The following is a 22,012-nucleotide window of genomic DNA, read 5'->3' as shown; positions in this document are numbered from 1 at the left end:
CATGAGTCATTGAGGTCACAAGCAGAGTTTTGCTCTTTTCATAGGAAACTGCATTTAAAGGCTGTTAGACCAGAGGCGTTGATGGACTCACTGTAGAGAGTGTGCAGTGATCTGTGTCATCACTGGAGAACAGCGCAGCATCTTTGACAAACACAGCCACCGATTTCAGGATGAAGGTGAAAAAAAGCTGCATGTGGATGTAGTTTCGAGCGCAGTGTAATCGCCTATAGAATACAAACAACAGTTGAGACTTTGTCCAGTGTTGCAGTAACTACTTTAAAAATAGTTTCCAAGCTACGAGCTTATTTAAAGAGGTAAAGATGACAAGTTTGTGTAAAAAGGTAGCTAGACATGCTAAAGGATACTCACATAATTCTAAATATATTAAAGCAATTATTTATAATAACTTGGGTTATATCAGTAACGCGTGTTGGATTTGGGGTTTGGTTTTTTTATAGTCCATCAGTAAGAAAGCATTGTAAAGTGCAGTACCTGAAGAGCAGCAGTATTACCACGGCAACAGAGAGCGACAGCAGTGATGCTCCGTAACCAACAGTGTAGATCAGTTTCACAGTGGCAAAATACGACTCCTGAGGGACGAACGAGCAGAAATCAATTATATCGGAATGACCATGTTCAGTTCAGAGTCTGTTTAATACAATAAACATTCCTCAATCTGCACATCAGTCAGCCAATAAATCCAACATTTGATGAAATGATGAATGAATAAAAAATGATTTCATTTCATTTCATTACCAGTTCAGACAGACAGATATAACTGTGAAAGCCTAAAGCCTCAAAATAAGCATACTAAAATATTATACATTTGTTTTAATTTTTAGCAAAAATGCTAAATATTAAATAACTTTATACATCAAAAAAAAATTATAATAATTTGCATTTTTGTAATTTTAATTACTTTATAATTAATGTATTAATTTATTTGTAAAGCCTGTTTATTCTGAAAAATATAAAAAATATATATTTTTTACAAATTCAAATACAGTGGGGCAAAAAGTATTTAGTCAGCCACCAATTGTGCAAGTTCTCCCACTTAAAAAGATGAGAGAGGCCTGTAATTTTCATCATAGGTATACCTCAACTATGAGAGACAAAATGAGAAAAAAAAAAAAATCCAGAAAATCACATTGTAGGATTTTTAAAGAATTAATTAGTAATTCCTCGGTAAAATAAGTATTTGGTCACCTACAAACAAGCAAGATTTCTGGCTCTCACAGACCTGTAACTTCTTTAAGAGGCTCCTCTGTCCTCCACTCGTTACCTGTATTAATGGCATCTGTTTGAACTTGTTATCAGTATAAAAGACACCTGTCCACAACCTCAAACAGTCCAACTCCAAACTCCACCATGGCCAAGACCAAAGAGCTGTCAAAGGACACCAGAAACAAAATTGTAGACCTGCACCAGGCTGGGAAGACTGAATCTGCAATAGGTAAGCAGCTTGGTGTGAAGAAATCAACTGTGGGAGCAATTATTAGAGAATGGAAGACATACAAGACCACTGATAATCTCCCTCGATCTGGGGCTCCACGCAAGATCTCACCTTGAGACCTAGTGAATGACCTGCAGAGAGCTGGGACCAAAGTAACAAAGGTCTCAAATCCTGCAGTGCCAGACGTGTCCCCCTGCTTAAGCCAGTACATGTCCGGCCCGTCTGAAGTTTGCTAGAGAGCATTTGGATGATCCAGAAGAGGATTGGGAGAATCAGATGAAACCAAAATAAAACTTTTTGGTAAAAACTCAACTTGTCGTGTTTGGAGGAGAAAGAATGCTGAGTTGCATCCAAAGAACACCATACCTACTGTGAAGCATGGGGGTGGAAACATCATGCTTTGGGGCTGTTTTTCTGCAAAGGGACCAGGACGACTGATCCGTAAACGAAAGAATGAATGGGGCCATGTATCGTGAGATTTTGAGTGAAAACCTCCTTCCATCAGCAAGGGCATTGAAGATGAAACGTGGCTGGGTCTTTCAGCATGATAATGATCCCAAACACACCGCCTGGCAACGAAGGAGTGGCTTCGTAAGAAGCATTTCAAGGTCCTGGAGTGGCCTAGCCAGTCTCCAGATCTCAACCCCATCGAAAATCTTTGGAGGGAGTTGAAAGTCCGTGTTGCCCAGCGACAACCCCAAAACATTACTGCTCTAGAGGAGATCTGCATGGAGGAATGGGCCAAAATACCAGCAACAGTGTGTGAAAACCTTGTGAAGACTTACAGAAAACATTTGACCTCTGTCATTGCCAACAAAGGGTATATAACAAAGTATTGAGATGAAATTTTGTTATTGATCAAATACTTATTTTCCACCATAATTTGCAAATAAATTCTTTAAAAATCCTACAATGTGATTTTTCTGGATTTTTTTTTCTCATTTTGTCTCTCATAGTTGAGGTATACCTATGATGAAAATTACAGGCCTCTCTCATCTTTTTAAGTGGGAGAACTTGCACAATGGGTGGCTGATTAAATACTTTTTTGCCCCACTGTGTATGTACTAACATTTGATATCATTTTTTTAATCTTTAGAAAGAAAGAACGAAATATTAAATAATATTACATTTAAATATAATATAAACATAAAAAAACAAGGAATGTTACTTGATTTAAATTTAGTCAATAAAATTTTGTAAATTTAAATACTTTAACAATTTATTTCATCATAAAATGAAAAATTTTCAAAGCACTTTTAAAACTATAAGCCATTTATAAGTGCATTTCCCAGTGAGAATTATGACATATACTGTATGCATATGGATAAAGATGTTCATAAACAGAGGAAATTATTAATGAAGATCTCAATGTTTCATGTAAGTTTCAATTGTCTCAGATGTCTAAAATTGTCAACAACAAAAAAGACAATTGTTGATATACAGTACGACTATAGAGCTATTGATCTTGGAGTAATTTGATGTGAAGTGTTTGAGTTCATTTTGAGATTCTTGACTGTCTTTACAAATCTAAACACAGCTTGAGACGTCGTTGAGATCTCTTCTGAAACTAGAGGAGGCTCATGTGAGATTACTGGGTTTTTTACTCGGAAGAACAACCTGAGAAGCGGGGGATTTAACCAAAAGCGTATGGATAAGTAGGAAATGATTATTAAATATGAGTTTGAATTTCAGAATATGTTTGACCTCGGGGATTTCATCCTCAACAATGCAGGCCTCGTGGTAAGGAGGGAATGGATGTGACCAGCCACCAGCCGAGCAGTTACGACTCACTATACCTAGAGTAATGAATTAAAGGTCAAAGGTCAAAGACAAGAATTCAAGACAATCTGCAAGCTTTTAAAAAAATGTAAAAAAAAAAAAAAAAAAAGGTTGTTCAAAATAAATGAATAAATGCAAGTTGGCATTTCTTGCGATTTGCACTGACTTTTTCTCTAGAGAATGAGATGCAATGCATAAAATTAGCTTGTGCTAAAGCTGAATGTGAAATGAAGTCTGTATCCTTTTCAATGATGGATACAATGGTACAATGATGGAGTGCTGCTTTAGTTGCCATCAGACCAAACTGCAGCAGCACAATTTCATTTGAGAGCTTTCAGATTTGAATGCAGTGTTTGGCCGGGCTCAGACCGGGTTTAGTTTGTTATGCTGGCAGATCTGTGGAGAATCGGTGAGCGTGATTTCACCAAGTACAAGTTCCTGGATCAACATCCTTCTTGATCCTGGAACAACATTACAATCAACCAATCAGAATTGAGATATAACTTTTCAGGAAATATCTGTTTTAGGCTTACAATCAGGATTAGGTGCTTCTACACCCTTTTTAATCAGCTATCATTTCCCACTGATTTTAGGAATAAATTATGGGTAGGGTTAGGTTTAGGGGTAGGGATTGGGATTGGGTCAAGTCTATATTTTTGGACAGTAATGTTGATCCAGGAACATCTGAGACGTTATTACAGTGGCAAATATAAAAACCTGCTTTCTTTGGCACAAACTTACAAAGCCTTGAAATTAAGGCTGTGCATTTTACCATTTGAGGGTTCCATTTATATTCTCAAGGTAGATATGTCTATTGTTAAAGCTCACAGACTGAAACCAACTGGTTTGCTCGCAGAAGCTGTTAATGTGGAAATGCATGTATGGAGCAGGGTTGAGCAAACTCTCTTTCGATTCATTAGACACAAACATTTCAATTTTTTTTAATCCAAAGAGTCAACCAATAAGTCTCCATGACATTCTGTTCCAGACATTTTGAGTTATGTTTTATCAAAACAAAAATAATAATTTGCCTAATTATTGTCCTTTTTATGTGTATTTCATTAAGCGCTTTCAGCAATGTCAAAACAATTAACATTGCCAATCGAAAATGTTTTAATTTTGCCAAACAGCCCCACAAAATGCCCACAACATTGTTTTTAATAGTTTTCAGCGGTCCATTAAATTAAAGTTAGTTAATTAAGTATTATTAAAGATGGGGAAATTGATACAAATTTCTCTAGTTACCATCTCAAATGCTTATTAAAAAATCCAATATTTTAATTTAATGCTGAATAATTCAAAACATACATGGATAATTCATCATGTCAAATTAGATCTTTTAAATTAGCAAATAATATTTTCATATGAATTGTTACGTCTCAAATGTCAGCAATTATTATAATTCAATGTTTTAATTTAATGTTATAAAATAATGTGCATGGATAACTCACACTGAAACATTTAGTCAAATGTATTTGGTTATTCATATAATACAATATTTTGATTAATAATTAAATATTTTCATTTAACAAATATTGTTCTATGAATTGTTATCTGAAATGTTGGTTATTAAAATAATAATAACATGCATGGATGGATATTGGATATGGATATGGATATGGATATATAATTTGAACTAATACAATCCAAAGTTTTAATTTCATTCTTAATTAAATATATATAAAATATGACACACACAAATATATAAATATATATATATATATATATATATATATATATATATATATATATATATATATATATATATATATATATACAGTGCCCTCCAAAAGTATTGGAACAGTGAAGACAAAATTGTTCTGTTGGCTGTGAAGTTAAGACATTTGCAAATATGATGAAAAGATGAATATGAGACAAAACTACAGAAAGTCGCATTTATTTTATTAGCCGTTTCAACACATACATGTTTTACCAAATAAAAAGAACAGCACTTTTAGAGTTCATCCCACTCATTGATGTGAGCATAAGTATTGGGACAGTTGAACATAAGGCAGATATAAAAGATTAAAAGCTATTATTTAGTTGCAGATCCCTTGCGCAGATCACAGCAGTGAGTCTGTGACCCATAGACATCACCAGACTCTTCGTCTCATCCTTTGAAATACTTTTCCCAGCCTTTAATGCAGCCAATTCCAATTGTTGCTTGTTTTGGGGAGTTTCTGCCTTTACTCTCCTCTTCAGCTGGTGAAATTCATGTTCAATCGGATTTAAATCTGGAGATTGACTTGGGCAATCGAAGACTTTCCATTTCTTTGCCCTGATAAACTCCTTGACTGAACTGGCAGGGTGTTCGGGGTCATTGTCCTGATGCAATATGAAGCACTTCCCAATGAATCTGGTGGCATTTTCTTGATTATTGGTAGGCAAGATGGTTTTGTACCCTTCCAACTTCATTCTGCTACTGTCATCATACATTAAGTCATCAGTAAAGTTGAAAGGGTCTGTTCCAGAGGCAGCCATGCATGCCCATGCCATGACACCACCTCCACCATGCTTTACAGATGAGGCTGTATGCTTGGGATCATTGCAGTTCCCTTTTTTCCTCCACATTTTTGCTTTCCCATCGCTTAGATAAAGGTTCATCTTTGTCTCATCGGTCCATAAACACAGTTCTAAAGCTCTTCTGGCTCACCTTTGTGCTTTTTTGCAAACTCTAATCTTGCCTTTCTATTTTTGGAGTTGGTCAGAGGTTTGTTTCTTGCTGTGTAGCCTCTGTTATTCTGTGTCAAAGTCTCCTGAGGACAGTAGATTGTCAGAGCATCACCCCAGCTTTCTGGAAGTTGTTGGTGATTTTACAGACACGTCTTTTAGGGTTCATTTTCACAGCTTTTATGATTTGTCTGTCATCAATTACTGTTGTTTTCTCAGCCGATCAGGTCGTTGTTGGTTGCTGGTGTCGCTGGTGGTTTCCAAACTCTTGATTTCTCCATGCCCTTTGTTTTTGCTATAGCTCTAACTGACTTCCTCTTTTCTTCTAGCATCCAAATTGCTTGCTTTTCTCTCAAAGTCAGCTCCCTCATCTTCATCCTGGTTTGTGTGTGTCATCATCAAATGCAAGACTCAGAATGCAGAAGTAATGGATATAACTGATACGACACATTCTCTGCTTTTAATATCTGAAGAATTAATGCAGCAGGACACAGTTGATCACTTAGAAATACCTGTGAGGCAACTGTTCCAATACTTATGCTCACATAGAGGGATGAAACTCTAAAAGTGCTGAACTTCCTAGCTGGTAAAACATCTATGCAGGGCTCGCAGAATCGCAAAAAAAAATTTGTGTTTTCCAGTCGGGCTACCAAAATGTATCACTGCCTGCCCGACGGGCTCCTTAAATACAGATCTCCTGCTGGTCCTTAAAATCTCTTAAAGTGAGTTGTATCAAAATTAAGGCCATAAAAAGTTTTAAATACGTTAAATGGTATAAGAAATGTCGTAATTATAATTTCAAGAGGTCTTACAGTTGGGGACAGAAAGACAAGAGTCGCGATATGGTAGGATTAAACTTCAAAAGGCAATGATGTCATTGAATAAATATGAGCTCTGCACGCTTCAAGTCAAAACGCGGCGCGGATGTCTTTATGTGAATGTATCTGAAGGGAACCGACTGTCCTCAGAAACGTGTCGTTGGCATTTTAATTTCATCTTAACTATAATTCCTGATAAAGCAGCATTTATGAGTGCGGAGCTGCTTTGTGTACAGCGTTTCCAGGGAAACCGCAACATTTCAGCGCTCCTAAAGCGCCACCTCGTGGCAGAGAATGAATCTGCATTTCCAATAAGCCTTTCTTGCTGTTTATGGTCAGATCAATGCAAATATCAACTCATGTTTTTATGCAGCAAACACATTTTGTTGTAAATGAGAAAGAAGTTAATGTGCCTTCTAAAAATCTAAACAATTAAGACGGTAATATTTATAAGTTTTATATTAACATAATAATTTATATGCTTGATTTATCCCTTTTCATAAAAATGGTCTATAGCCTGAAATGCTGTTGTATAAGATTTTTGTGAAAACCTGTATCTGAACTGTAAACCATGTAATTTTATGGATCATAAATGGGTCATAAATTTCCTTACATTTATTTTTTTAAATTCTGCAGATACCCTCTAAATAGTCAAATAAAATTCTTTCCTTCATATTTGTTGATATTTGTGTATTGAAAATATTTTTGATTGACATTTAAACTCCTATCTGATTTTCTATATTTAAAAAAACTTTTTTTTTTATTTGGGCTAGTTAAATAAATTTTCGGGCTACCAAAATCTGAAGAGTACCTGCCCGAAGGGCTACCAGGGATTTTGAAATTTTGCGAGCCCTGCTATGTGTTAGATGACCCAATAATAAAATGTGACATTCTGTAGTTTTGTCTCATATTCATCTTTTAATCATATTTGTAAATGTCTTGACTCCACAGCCAACAGAGCAATTTTGTTTTTATTGTTCCAATAATTTTGGAGGGCACTGTATATATATATATATATATATATATATATATATATATATATATATATATATGTGTGTGTGTGCGTGTGTGTGTGACCATGAACCACAAAACCAGTCTTAAGTGTCAGTTTTTCGAAATTGAGATTTATACCTCATCTGAAAGCTGATTAAATAAGCTAGGATCAGACAATATTTGGCCGAGATGCAACTATTTGAAAATCTGGAATCTGAGGGTGCAAAAAAAAATCTAAATATTGAGAAAATCACCTTTAAAGTTATCCAAATGAAGTTTTTAGCAATGCATATTACTAATAAAAAATGAAGTTTTGATATATTTACGGTAAGAAATTTACAAAATATCTTCATGGAACATGATCTTTACTTAATATACTAATGATTTTTAGCATAAAAGAAAAATTGATAAGTTTGACCCATACAATGTATTTTTGGCTATTGCTACAAATATACCCCAGCGACTTAAGACTGGTTTTGTGGTCCAGGGTCACACACACACACATATATATATATATATATATAAAACTCAGATTACAATTGAGCATCCAGTTTGCCACCTTTACCTAATTCACATGATTCAGGTACTTAACTGTAATTACTTCAGTTTTGAATCATGCACAAGTTTGATGTGGATGGTGTGTGTCGCACCTGTGTTGTTCTTGAATAGAGAGAAAACAGCAGGACAGGGCAAGTGGACCGTCTCTCCCACTGCAGCTCTGGGCCAACACACCACAGCATCCCATACTGGCAGACAACCTTCACACCCACACACACACACACACACACAAAGAGCATGTTTTTACCATGCACTCAAGCACCAAACATCAAGAAAACATTATATCCGAAAGGCTTTCTGTGGCACATAAGAGCTAGAGTTTGCTCTATCAATGTCCAGTTTGCCATGTTGGATCAACACAAGTACATCTGTGCATGCCAATCTCCTGCAAAGCTGCTACCAAACACGACTTCACTTCTGGGATCCACTGGGAAACGTGAACACAAGGCGCTGCATTACAATGAATGTGATCTCGTACTAAACTCTGTCTCTGAATGTCACCACTGACAGCTTATGGCACTGTTAAATGCTTATGCAGATGTGATTTATTTTAAATGACATCTCAAGGGTTTGTGACCTGTTTTTATGTCATTTAAAATAAAACAAAATCTAGAGTTTAAAATTAAAAAAGTTAAAACACTTGACAGGAGAAATTACTGATGATGTTATGGTTTCAAAAATGTATAATTGAAATAACAGAAAAACAAAAAATGTAGTATATTATTTCATAGTAGCTGAATATTTCTAATTTATCAAGTTTGGGGTCAGTTTTTGAAAGACTGAATAAAGACTTTCTTACTTTTTTGATCAATTTAATGAATTTGTGTTGAATAAGTGACAATATACATTTATAATGTGAAAATCTGCTGTTCTTATGAACTTTCTATTGATCAAAGAATCCTGAAAAAATGTATCATGGTTTCCACACAAAAATATGAAGCACCACAACTGTTCCAACATTGATTATAAGAAATGTTTCTTGAGCAGCAAATCAGCATATTAGAATGATTTCTGAAGGATCATGTGACCCTGAAGACTGGAGTAATGATGCTGAAAAATCAGCATTTTATCACAGGAATAAATTACATTTTAAAATATATTCAAATAGACTACAGCTCTTTTAAATTGTAATAATATTTCATAATGTTGAATGTATTTGTCATCAAATAAATGTAGCCTTGGTGAGTATAAGAGACTTGTTTTCAAAAACATTTAAAAATCTTAATGAAACCAAATTTTTGAACGGTCATGTAATGTAGCCTTTGAGAAATGTTTGAGAGCATATTGAGACCTCTGGCTTTTGATTGCAGAAATGTAGTATCTCATACACAGTTTTTGAGGAGAAAAATCTGAGAAGCAACAAAAGTCTCCATTTGCTCTCGATTGAAACTCATTGCTGATTAGCATGCATCTCACATTCTGTTGGACAAACCCCTTCAACATCTCATCAGGAGCGTCTGTTTATTTCTACCTGAAGAGCTGCTCAGGTTCCCAAGATCTGTGATCTCTCTGAGACACCGCTGTTCATCTCTTGCCAGCTGAAAGATATAGTCACACTCAGGATGCAAACTAGACAACACCTGCAGAGAGAGAAAATTAAATGAGTGAGTGATGCAGAAAAATGCAGTCTTATAACACAACACTTAAAGATCCCTCTGCAGACACCCGGGCTCTAAACTTACAATCAATTGCGGACGCAATCCTGACCCACTTTGCAGACGCAGAGAGAGCATGTGCTTATGTGCAAGGCAAAATAGACTGAAATTGTAATGGTAATAACAGCACAAAAAAAAACATTATTTCTGATTGCATTAGCACAAAGGTGAAATTTCTTCTTTTCAATGGATAGTTGTTGTGCCAAATTGAGGTTAATGAAAAGAAATCAGACATGCAATTTAAAAAATACACCGCGTTTCATTTCAAATCATTGTTTCTTTTATAGTAGCTGTTAATGAAGTAGCCCTCATCAAAAACCATTTCAGCATATGGCATGCACAAACATATGCATATATGCATGCATTTACTGTGATCACAGCGCTGATTCAGAGTGATTGTCTCCAATCAAACACTTCAGTCTGAATCTATGCAGTTTAAGAGTTAAAAAGTTATTATGAGCTCTAGCAGCTTTTGAAAGCAATCACAATCAAAGACTCCTGGGTTATTCTCAGGAAACGCTCAGGGAAATTTGTATTATTGTTCAAAAAGGTTCAAGAAACCAGTATTGCAGCTCCTCAGGCTCAAAGTAACAGGTCCAGATATTACAGAAGCAGTGTAGGGAGATCTCTGTTTAACAAATATTTCAATTTTTCAATGGCCTGTTTATGAAACAGTTCAATAGTTTATGAAAGCATAAACTATTAAACATGTGATACCAATAGTTCATAATACTCAGTTGCTGAAATGAAAAGAGAACTATAATTTTACACAATATTTATTCAAAATTCACATGAATATATCTTAAAATGCAATTTATTCATGTGATCAAAGCTGAATTTTCAGCATCAAGAAAAATTTATCAATGTTGAGAACAGTTGTTGCTTTATATTTTTGTGGAAACAATGATATATATGTTTTTCAGGATTCTTTGATGAATAAAAAGTTCAAAAGAACAGCATTTATTTGAAACAAAAATCTTTTGTAATATTATAAAATGTCTTTGCTGTCACTTTGGATCAATTTAATGAATTCTTGTTGAATAAAAGTAGAAATTCTTTCAAAATTCTTTATAAAATATTTCAAAAAATGACCCCAAACTTGAACAGCAGTGTATTCACATCAATAGTAAGTCAATGATGCACACAAATGGCATCATTTCCTGAGAATTACTCCCATATAACATTTACTTTGATATAAGTTTTTGCCAATAACATTCTGAAAAGTTCAAAAAATATTATTTTACACAAGAGAAGACAAGAGTTCAACACTATCCTCTTCACAGGCCGCTCGATAAGGCTGGTTGTACGTGCTTATAGTCTGTCTTTAGAGGTAAATCATCTCCAAAGCGGTCACGTCTCTCTGCTCCAAGGGGAGTTTTTTGAATGAAAAATATAGGTCAGCAGTTGGGTATTGTTCATTAAAAGATGTCTTCAAAAACACTGAGCCGTTCACAGAAGACCGTAAACAAGTCTACAGAGAAGGCAGACGTGTGTGTGTGTTCCCATCTGGGTGAGCTTCTTTAGTCTCATACAGCAGCTCTATCTCAATCCAGCTATCTCATATGCGCTGGTTTTTCTCGACATTTATCTCTCTACATCTGCTTTTTTTTTAATCCTCAATCCTTAGAGCCACAGGAAGACAGATATTATCACTTGCCATTTTCAGTGTCTTAAGGAAAAAAATAAAGCACAGTTGGAAAACGGAAGTGGAGGGAAGATGAGAAAGTGAATTGTTTTTAGAAAAATTCTGTTCTTGCACAATACAACCATGGTTATTATAGAAAATTTTTAACTGACATAGCTGAAATAAATTAAAATCTAAATATTAGAGAAATATTTATATGTATATAGAAAGAGAGAAAGAGAGAGAGAGAGAGGAAATATTTAAAAAATGTAAAAAGTTGCCTTGGTAACTAACTGAAATATGTTTAAGCTGAAGCACCAAAATTACTAAGTGAATAAGTGCAATAAAAAATACATGAACCCTATAGTAATATAAAAAATAATAATAATAATAAAAAAAAATCAACAAAAAAAATAAATAAAAGTGACAAAAATACATAACAGAATTTAATATTGTTATTCAGGACAGATACAATTGTTTATAAGTGACAATAAAAACGTTTTTAATGTTATAAAAATATATATTTCAAATAAATGCTGTTCTTATGAACTTTCTAGTCATCAAAAATCTGAAATTATGGTTTTCACAAAAATATTAAGCAGTACTACTGTTTTCATCATTGATAATAATCAGAAATGTTTCTTAGCAAATGAGCATATTAGAATGATTTCTGAATGATCGTGTGAGTAATGATGCTGAAAACTCAGTTTAGCATCACAGGAATAAATTGCATTTTACATTTAATGCATTTAATGTTTAAAAAACATTTTGAAAAAAATCTTTATCTTGACTTGTAGTATACAAGTCAAGATAAAGTTGACTTGTATCACATGTTTATCCAGTATACGTACATAAGATTGACGTACACAGTATACATACATAAGATTGAGAGAGAACAAGAAAGGCAGAGAAATTGCGAACTGATGGAAATGTTTATAAAAATGAAGCAACCGAAGGAAGTCTTCTTGAGTGGTCTTCCAGAGATGACCGATTTGAAGAGCCGTCGAAGGGTAACTTTCCACCAGGAGTTCATTCTGTCCCGCTTTGAACCAAAGTACCAGCACTTACGATCAAAAACCCCCGTCCTGGAACATTCTTTACGAGGCTGCCCAAAGAACCACAGCGGCCTAATAAATCGAATTCTTCTATTCATCTCGCATAATGAAAAACTATAGAGAGCCCTTCAAAACGATTCAAACCATAGCGAGATTAAATGAAACTCAATCTACGAGCTCTGGAGATTTGTCCTCTGAGAAGCCCAGCCAACCCGTATTAGCCACCACTTCAAGCAGCAAAATATTAGCACTGGTAAAACTCCTAGTTAATGGTTATTTGTCTCATCATAGTAGCATGCATATACCGAATTATCAGTATAATGCTGTCTAAATTTAGTGTGTTAAAGCAGGTGATTAATTTTTCCAGTTTAACAGCGTTAAAAATATTTAACGCAATTACCGCAGGGGCGGAGGTTGGCCACCCCACTTGCAGCTGCTGCTTCTCTCTCTTTTTTCTTGACAAGAATTGCATTTATTTAAATGCAGAACATCTTTACCACCACATCAAAAGGGGGAGTTTTCAGACGTGCACTTCAACTTCACCTCAGCGCCAAATAATCGCGGAAACAGAAAAGGTGACAACGGAGCTTCAGTAGAACAAAAGTGTGCTGCGGTCAGATGAGATGTTGTTAGGCCATATGTCAGTAAAAACAAATCTTCCTCTCAGCCGTTATACACTCTTCAGTTAGAAGAACCTTTTTGTCTAAATGGTTCCATAAAGAACCTTTAACATCTGAAGAATCTTTCTGTTTCACAAAAGTTTCTTTGTTGCGAAAGATTATAAAAAGGTAAGAAAGAGATGGATTATTTGACTGAATGGTTCTTCTATGGCATCGCTGTGAAAAACCTTTTAAGCACCTTTATTTTTAAGAGTGTACTGCTCATAGCGCGTGCTCTTCAACTGCATGCACAAATATGCCGGTGCAGTGTAGCCTGTATCATTTTATGTTAAAGCTTGAATGAAACGAAATGCATGCATGTCAGATCTGTGTCACGTTCAGTAGCAGCAGCTCTAATAGCAGCCAAATAACCTAATATCCAGCTGCAGTGATGTCTGCTAATCAAAGAACAAAAGAAAAAAAGAGGAAATCAATAACTTTTGTAGCTTTAAGGATTCATCTATATTTAATTTTAGAATTTAGTGTTTGATTCCTTTATTCAATTTCTGTAGATTTCCTACTTGCTGAAGGGCACGGGTAAATATGACATTTATTATAATGGGTTTATGTGAAGATTGTTTTAAGTTTACTTAAATTAGAAGTTATAAGTCTAATAAATGTTAAAATTGATAGCTCTCAATTATACTGTAATGTTGCATGGCTATAGTCAAGAGTTAAATATAAGTGAAATTTCATAGAGACAGCAATAAAATTGGAATCAATGATACTTGCCTTCCGTCATAAAAAAAGATGCCATTAAACAAATATTAAAAGTATACTGTCTTTATGTTGTTTCTACATTAAGTTGAAGTTTGAATGTGAAATTATTGCAACATAAAACTATTAAAATAGCATTAACACAGCATTATCCATGTAGTCCCATTTAGCCACTTGTTAGCAATAGCAACCATATTTTTCAAGACAAGTAAAAGCATAAAAAAAAAAAAACAAAGGGGGTTTACTGAAGTATTTTATGTCATGGAATAAAACATGAAAATATCTTGAGCTTGTGTTTACCAGAGACCTTATATCAGACATTTAACCAAAAACCCATTCAAAAACCGTTGACTTCAGGATGATACAACCAAAAGTGCTAAAATGCTCGTCTCCTCGTTTTAGCCTACAAAAATGTGTCTTTATATGGTGGTTTTCGCCTGTGATGATTTCTGAAGAAGAACACTGCCGTCACCTTCTTTTGGCATCCGTTATCCAAAACCCAAATGAAAATATGCCACACATCCCTGTCATTATCATCATCAGCAGCAGCAGCATGTTCTTGAACTGGCAGTGTATCCTAGACAGCGGAATCGTTCTATTGCTCTACGTCTTGAAGAAACACTAGTTGAAAATTTGATGAAATGTAGAAACACACACTGTTTTGCTGCATGAGTCAGTGCATGTGTGTAACAAACGTCTCAGGTCAGGTGTGTAACCTCACCACATATTTTCCTGCATTCTCTGCTAGTAGAAAGGAAAGGTGAAAATAAAGCAGAAACACAGTATGTTAGTGCTTATGAAAGCAGGTCAAGCTCAACTCACTATCCCTCCAACATCACCTCTTTAGTTTCACTAAGCTGCCCAAACTCTGCTCTGATAGCAGTAATCCAGACAGAGCTCTGGAACCATTAAGCTTTTTACTATTTTTAGAAAGCAAGACCAGAAACATCCTAAAACGCCCTGGACTTGAATCGAGTTTGTGAGACAGGCTTCCCCTGAGTGTTTTATGAGTGTTACTTCAAGTTGTTTCTTCAAGGTTACGTTATCTGTGGGGAAACAGCAGAATTAGGTTACTGTTTGGGTGAAGCTCATGAATGCTGTCTGGGTCATATTTCACCCCAAAATCAAAAGGAAAAACAATAAATCACATTTTACGTTAAGAACATGAAGCCTATTTTTTTCAGCACCTAGATTCTGTGAGATTTTGAGCACTTAGATTTTTTTGATTTTAATGTATTTATTTCTACTTTAAAAAGTGTATATTCATTATTTAAAAAATATTAAATATAAAAGGTATAAATTCTCTCTCTCTCTCTAAATATATATGCATTCATTTTTATAATTTTATATATATATATATATATATAGTCATGGCCAAAAATATTGGCACCCTTGCAATTCTCTCAGAAAATTGTTCCAATTGCAAATGTTTTGGTATTCACGTGCTTATTGTTTTTGTTTGCACTGCAACAACAAAAAAACAGAGAAGAAAAGTCAAACTTGATCAAATTTTACACAGAACTCAAAAATGATTTCAGATATTTTTTCCAAAGGCGGTGCTACCAAATATTACGTTAAGGGTGCCAATAATTTTGTCCAGTGTGTCCAGTGTGGAATTGTATCAGATTTGACTTTTCTTCTCTGTTTTTTTGTGTTGTTCCAATGCAAACAAAAAAAACAAAAAAACATGTTAGTATCAAAACATTTGCAACCGCAACAGTTTTCTGAGAGAAGGGTTGCATTTTCTGACAGAATTGAAAGGGTGCCGATATTTTTGGCCATGACTAATATATATATATATAGAGAGAGAGAGAGAGAGAGAGAGATGTTTTTACCCCAAAATCAAAAGGAAAAAAACAGTAAATTACATTTTAGCTTAAGTACATGAAACCTATTTCTCAATGCATTTAGATTCTGTGCATTGTGACATTGTTAATAAATAAAATTTGAATATTACTTATTGATTAGTATAACATATTAAATTTGCGTTTCATTTTTCAGCACTTATATTTTGTGCATTGTGACATCATGTTCATGAATCAATAATCTAAAATTCCCAATAATCTAAAATATATATAAATATTATTGTATTATGATTTTGGTTTGTTGTACAATTTGTTCTGCTCATGTTTCCCGTGTCCTGACAGGCTGATTTCTAACATTGTATTATGACTATAGCAATGCATTAGTTCTGATTTTTTATTTTTTTTTAAATGAAAGTATTAAGAATTTGGAAGGAAAATGTGCTTACTTGTCATGTAAATAAAGGCATAATGCAAAATCTTCCTAAAAACAGGCTTCATAATCTGTATGCAAAATACATGTTATTAGTTTTTCAAGCGAAATATGACTGTGACATTTCCTTTTAAGAGTCATTCATGTAGTATCATGCTGTTTAAACTAATGGAATCCTTTGACCGGATATATGCATGAGCATGAAATTAATCAAACCTGTCTGAGATGTTGCTCATAATAACTGTCAGTGTAAGCAGTAATTGAACCAGTACTGACTCTGGGTCTGTAAAGTATTTCTAATATATTAGTCAGCGTTTATTTGCAAGTAAGCAGCATATTTAAGGTCTCTCTCCATTCATAAAGTCTCACGCCCTCTTCATTACACAAAAGAAATATTTACGCCTATGCCCATGTTCCATGCTCATTTACATCTAATACTGGTGGTTGCTAAACTTGACCCGGTCGCTCCGCCGTGTTCAGAGCCGCAATCGGTTTGATTAGTGTAAAAAGGGTAGAAGAGAGCCGGTGCTTTTGTCACTAATGCTTTTGATTCTCTGGGCATGAAATAAAAAGAGAGCCCATTAATGCATTCACGCTGTTACTATGACATCACTCACATTTGAATTTCCGTGGATTTCAGAGCTACACCCTGTGGATATTTTACCCAACATGCTCCTCTGTCTGTGGTTTTATTTCTCTCTTCCTGCTATTAAAGAATGAATTTCATCAAAACAATTCACTACTATTACGGGCTTTTACTTTAAGGTTTTGATCTTGAGCTGCATAACAGCAGCACTTCACAGTATTCAGCCATAAAAGCACAATGTTTTCACTTAATTATACACTTAAAGAAGTCTCTTATTCTCACCAAGGCTGAATTATATACTGTTAAAACAGAAAAATTGTGAAATATTGTTACAATTCTGTTTTCAAAAACTCACATGATACTTCTGAAATCATTCTAAAATGCTGATTTGCTGCTCAAGAAACATTTATTATTAATGTTGAAAACACTTTTGAGAAAAGCGTCAGTTTAAGGCATCCTTGAAGAACAAGTGTAATTTATGTTTTAATATTTTAGTAATTTGTTTTTGTAATTTTTAGTAATTTAAATAACTACTAGTAGCTACTATATGTCCATAGTTTTTTTTTGTTGTTGTTGTTGTTTAGTCATTTTAGTAAATCAAGTTAAACTAAATTACTGAAATAAGTTTTATATCTTATTTTATTTCACTTATTGATAAATCCTTATATGATATACCAATGAAGATTAGCATATACTGTATCTGAGAATCAGGAGTGAAATCGTTTGTGATTCAGTATAAGGTAGATAACAAAAAGAGCAAGGATATCTACCTACTTTCCATTGTAGAAAACAACACTTGCAAATGTCTTCTATCATTTGTCAATGACAACGTACATCTTTATTGTGTGTGCAGCTTGTGAATGACCAGGTAAAAACCATTTATATCCAAAAAGAGCATGGGCACACTTTTTGTTACTGATGAAAGACTAAACACCCCTGGTTATATTTGGAAATGCATCTTGAATAAAACTTTGCATTATGAATGCAACAAATAATCTGAAAATGTCACACCAACCATTCCACTGATGAATTCCAAAGGGCTGAAATGTTAATGTACTTCCGCAAAGAAAACGAAAAAGAAAACGCTTATTTGTGCAGGCACTCAGAAAAAAAGCACCTGCATGCGCCATATCAAACCACCTGTCTCGCTTACAGAGAGCTCTATTATACCGTGCATCCTCCCTGGAGAACATTAATCTCCATTCCATTAACTGCCCCGTTTCCAAGAAGGGTCCCCCAGTTCAGTTCGCAGATGGCGCTTGTGCCTCCACATTTACTTCATTTGGAGGTTTTGCGGTGCAGTTGCCAAGGAAATGGGTGCACAAGTGCACAACCAAATGCACCAGAGGAAAGTTGAGTGCTTACTTATTTTTGACAGTGAGAAAGCCTGAGATAATTTCAAAGCCTTCTCCTGGTGACAAAATTCACATACACCTGCATTTACCAGCTGCTACAGGAGACGTAATGGATCATTCAAAAACTACAAGTCATTGTGAAACACAGAAGGAGCCAAAATATCCAACACAGAGAGATGAGCTGACACCCTTTTTTGAGAGAAGGATAAATGAGACATGTGTCTAAAAATATCTGAAGTCATTTCGACTCACTCTCAAACCCACATTGACAAATGAGAATTTAACTCTCCACAAAAGAAAGTTTTCTCTTTTCTTAGAAACCGCAAATGGCATTCTCTAAGCTCAACCTCAGACAGCAACCTTGACATCAGAAGTGTTGCAATTTTTGTTTTCCATCAGTGCTGGGGTTTAGAGCGGCTAAACACACAGATACAGGTGATAGAGGAAGATCATTAGCTGCCACAGGTGGGAAAAAAAGGATACATTTTCTGGCCATTATGAATACCTCCAAACAATGATACTTTACCCAAGGTCATACAGAATGTAACAGTGCCTGTCCGCTTTCTCAGCGATGCAGGTTCCAGAAAGAATTTTTCCAATCATTTTCTTAAAAAATGTCTTCATTAAAGCACTATCAGCCATGAACCAAACGAACCAGCTACAAGGTGAATCACAAACTTTTATTTGAAGCAAAAAAGTATGTGAAAATCAGACAAAAAGTCAAAGGTACAAGACTGTATGTAACAGCTTTAATGAGGGAAAGAACTACAATAACACGAACTACGGCAAATAACAATTTAAATAACTATCCATTCAAAGTTAAGCGACAGCAGTTTTCTGAAGTACTCCTGAGCCCATGTGGCTATATTTAACACTGCAACATGATGGTTTTTCATGCAATGCTATCTGAGGGCTCAAAGGTCATGCAAATTCACCTGAGGTTTTCTGCTTTGCCCTACACAGACTGAGATTTCTCTGGATTCCCTGAATCTTTTCACAGTATGGCAGTTAGTGAAAGACCTAAATTATTTGTGATTTTGCATTGAGAAATGTGATTTTTGATTTGTTTGGCACAAAGTGATGAGCCATGACTGAGACTGAGGTGATCCTTTTATACCCAAACATGATACCCTGGCCTATATTACCAGTCCACCTGCTTACTGTGAACTGTTTCAAAATATTTTAATTTGGATATTCTATCTATAGCCTTTTCATTTTTATTTTCCCACTGTCCCAACTTAATTGGATTGTGTTGCAGCCATCATTTTTTTATATTTAGAAAATGCATTTATGTTGGTCAGCAAAAACATTAGTAATATTTTCTTTGTACATCTGTCAATTAAATAAAAGTTAAAGAGAAATAACAAATCACAGGTTCTTGGTTTTATTGCATTTTATAATACATCCCAACTTTTCTGGAATTGGGGTTGTACTTTTGAAGTATTTGTGTGCAAACTTTGCAATATTGTCACAGAATTTATTAAATATATTAAAAGAGGGTTTATAATTCTTCCATTTTCAAGTGTAAATGTGGTATTTACCCACCAAAATTACCATGTCTACTATGTCAGAAAAAAAGGAAATTCAATATATTCTTTAAAAAAAGGGTATTTTCTAAAACTAAGGGATAAAATTAGTTATTTTTCACTGAAAGCTAATTGAAAACATCCATGCATATGACAGCAATAAAAGGGTGTTCAAGAGTTCTAGGAACAGAAGAACAAACTAAAATCTATTTTTAAAAAATGCCCCTGTGGATTTATTCTAAACAGGTTAGTTTTTAATCAAGTCTCTAAATTTGGGGCAAGGTATATCAGATCTCAACATCATTGAAGCTGTAGCAATGAAAATCACCAACATGCTTAAAAAGCAAAGCTTAAATTATTCTTATTACACTTATTTTCAAATAATTCACTGTAAAAAAGTACTTCACTATCTTATTTGATCAATTCAATGGATCCTTAAATTAACTTAATTTCTTAAAAATCATAATGACCCCATACATTTGAATGGTACTGTAAAAATAACAGTCCTCATTATAAACACAAAATAATAATCAACTGTAATGTTCAGTGAAGACAATTAGACTGTTTTATTTGATGGGGGGCGGTGAGGGACCTGGAGAATGGGTAGCGGGGCGCTGGCCCAAAAAAGGTTGAGAACCACTGATTTAAAACATAAGATTAAATTATGTGGGCTGATGGCTTCAAAAAACAAACAAACAAACAAAAACCATATACCTTAACGACCTTGGAGCTCACAGTAGGTCTGTCTTTAATGTTTATAAGTTGGTGTTAAAAATCAATTTCCCTATGGAGAAAATGAATGTCATTTTTACTTCCAGAACCCGACGGCTGCACTCTATAACCAAGTCTTGAACATGGGGGCAGTAAAAGAGCAAGGCTAAGAATTTTTGGTAATATAATCAATTTTAACTATTTTGAGCTGGACTATAAGCAAATAGCATTTTATTTTAGAAACATAATACGCACACATTCACTCTCATTCGTATATGGCTATGCACATGATAACTTCCATTAACTCCACCATAAGTAAATCCACTTCACCAGCTAATTAGTTACTCTTAAACAGTTTACTCTTATAGAGCCAAAGCTACTAGAAGGCAAGCCTGCAACCTTTAGCCAAAAAAGCGTAACGGCTAAAGCTAACGCTTCCGCTTTGGCACCACATGGGAAAGGTTTTTTTGTTTTGTTTTTGTTTTTTCTGAATAGATGTCAATAGAGGAGAGGTTTCACTACGCTGAATAAACAGCTTTTTAGAGGAAACGGCTCATCATTTAATGAATCGACAGCCTATCTGCTCATCTTCAATATGTTTTACACTAAACAATACTTTTGGATTGAACTATTTTTAGAGTTTACCATGAAAAAAATTCTACTTTATAAGAGAATCACTGACTTTTTGTGACAGGTGTGATTCAGCTAACAGCACTTCTCATTCATTCCTATGGTGTCTGTAAACAGCGACTGAATGTCGTACAACTCTGACTGAAATTCAATGACGTCAAGGCTGTAATGTGATTGGTTATTAAGGCATACGTGATCCAAGTTAGCCATTACACTTTCTCCAATAGTAAGTAATACAGACCATCTCATCTCCCTATAGTAAGACAATCTCTGATAGAGCTATACAAAACGGAAGTTCAAAGACAAAATACTGTACTCAAAGATGGCTGCGCACTTATTTCGCTATATTAGGCTACACAAATAGTGCAGTAGGGGCGACCAGGAATGGTTGTAACACAGGACAGTTGTGACACTTCCAATTTCTCAAATAAGGAATAAGTTACAAATCACCTAATTCACTTCAAACATTCTCAGTTTAGTCTTTATTCCAAAATGTGAGGAAACAGAGCCCTGTGGCAATCACGGCAGATTGTAGAGGAGAAAAACTAATTTTGAGTTTAAAAAGCAACATTTTATATTTAATTGATTTTTGTGATGCCAGTCCCTGCTTTGTAGTTAAACTAATTGAAGTTAAATTATGTTTATTGTGTGTCTGTGTTGATATTTTTCATGCAAGCTGCTAATATTTTGGCTGTTAGCTGTAAGGGGAGTTAGTTTATGGCTGCAAGACTCTGGGATAGTTGTAACAGCAAGACTCAGGGTTAGTTATAAGATCAATGAAACATATTACTCCAACTCAACTTACTCAAACAATTTTGTTTTTGTTTTATTTATAGGTTTTCTTTTAATTTCAGTAAGAATAGCCTAGGTCTTGGAAGAGAAAGACAAACCAAGGGGTGTCTCTTATTATATTGAAAATTATGTGGAAAAGTCAGTGTTGAAAAAAAGCTTTCAAAATTTTTGTTACATGTTACATCTTACCCTGGTG

At 34.7% G+C, this 22,012-nt stretch overlaps 1 protein-coding gene across 1 annotated transcript in view; it reads right to left on the bottom strand.

Moving 5' to 3' along the window:
• The window catches only part of ghrhrl (growth hormone releasing hormone receptor, like), a 42,479-nt gene that overhangs the window by 18,281 nt on the left and 2,186 nt on the right, over window positions 1-22,012 (bottom strand). Inside the window, exons 3-7 of the mRNA XM_058762476.1 lie at window positions 9,743-9,851; window positions 8,364-8,471; window positions 3,158-3,249; window positions 493-590; window positions 92-224 (exon numbers count right to left, since the gene is read on the bottom strand). Of these exons, the coding sequence (XP_058618459.1) occupies window positions 92-224; window positions 493-590; window positions 3,158-3,249; window positions 8,364-8,471; window positions 9,743-9,851 (540 nt within the window). The remainder of the gene's footprint in view (window positions 1-91; window positions 225-492; window positions 591-3,157; window positions 3,250-8,363; window positions 8,472-9,742; window positions 9,852-22,012) is intronic.

This window comes from Onychostoma macrolepis, chromosome 23, assembly GCF_012432095.1.
Source record: "Onychostoma macrolepis isolate SWU-2019 chromosome 23, ASM1243209v1, whole genome shotgun sequence".
Lineage (NCBI taxonomy): Eukaryota > Metazoa > Chordata > Actinopteri > Cypriniformes > Cyprinidae > Onychostoma > Onychostoma macrolepis.
The sequence above is the reverse complement of the archived record's forward strand: the minus strand, read 5'-3'. Positions and strand labels throughout refer to the sequence as shown.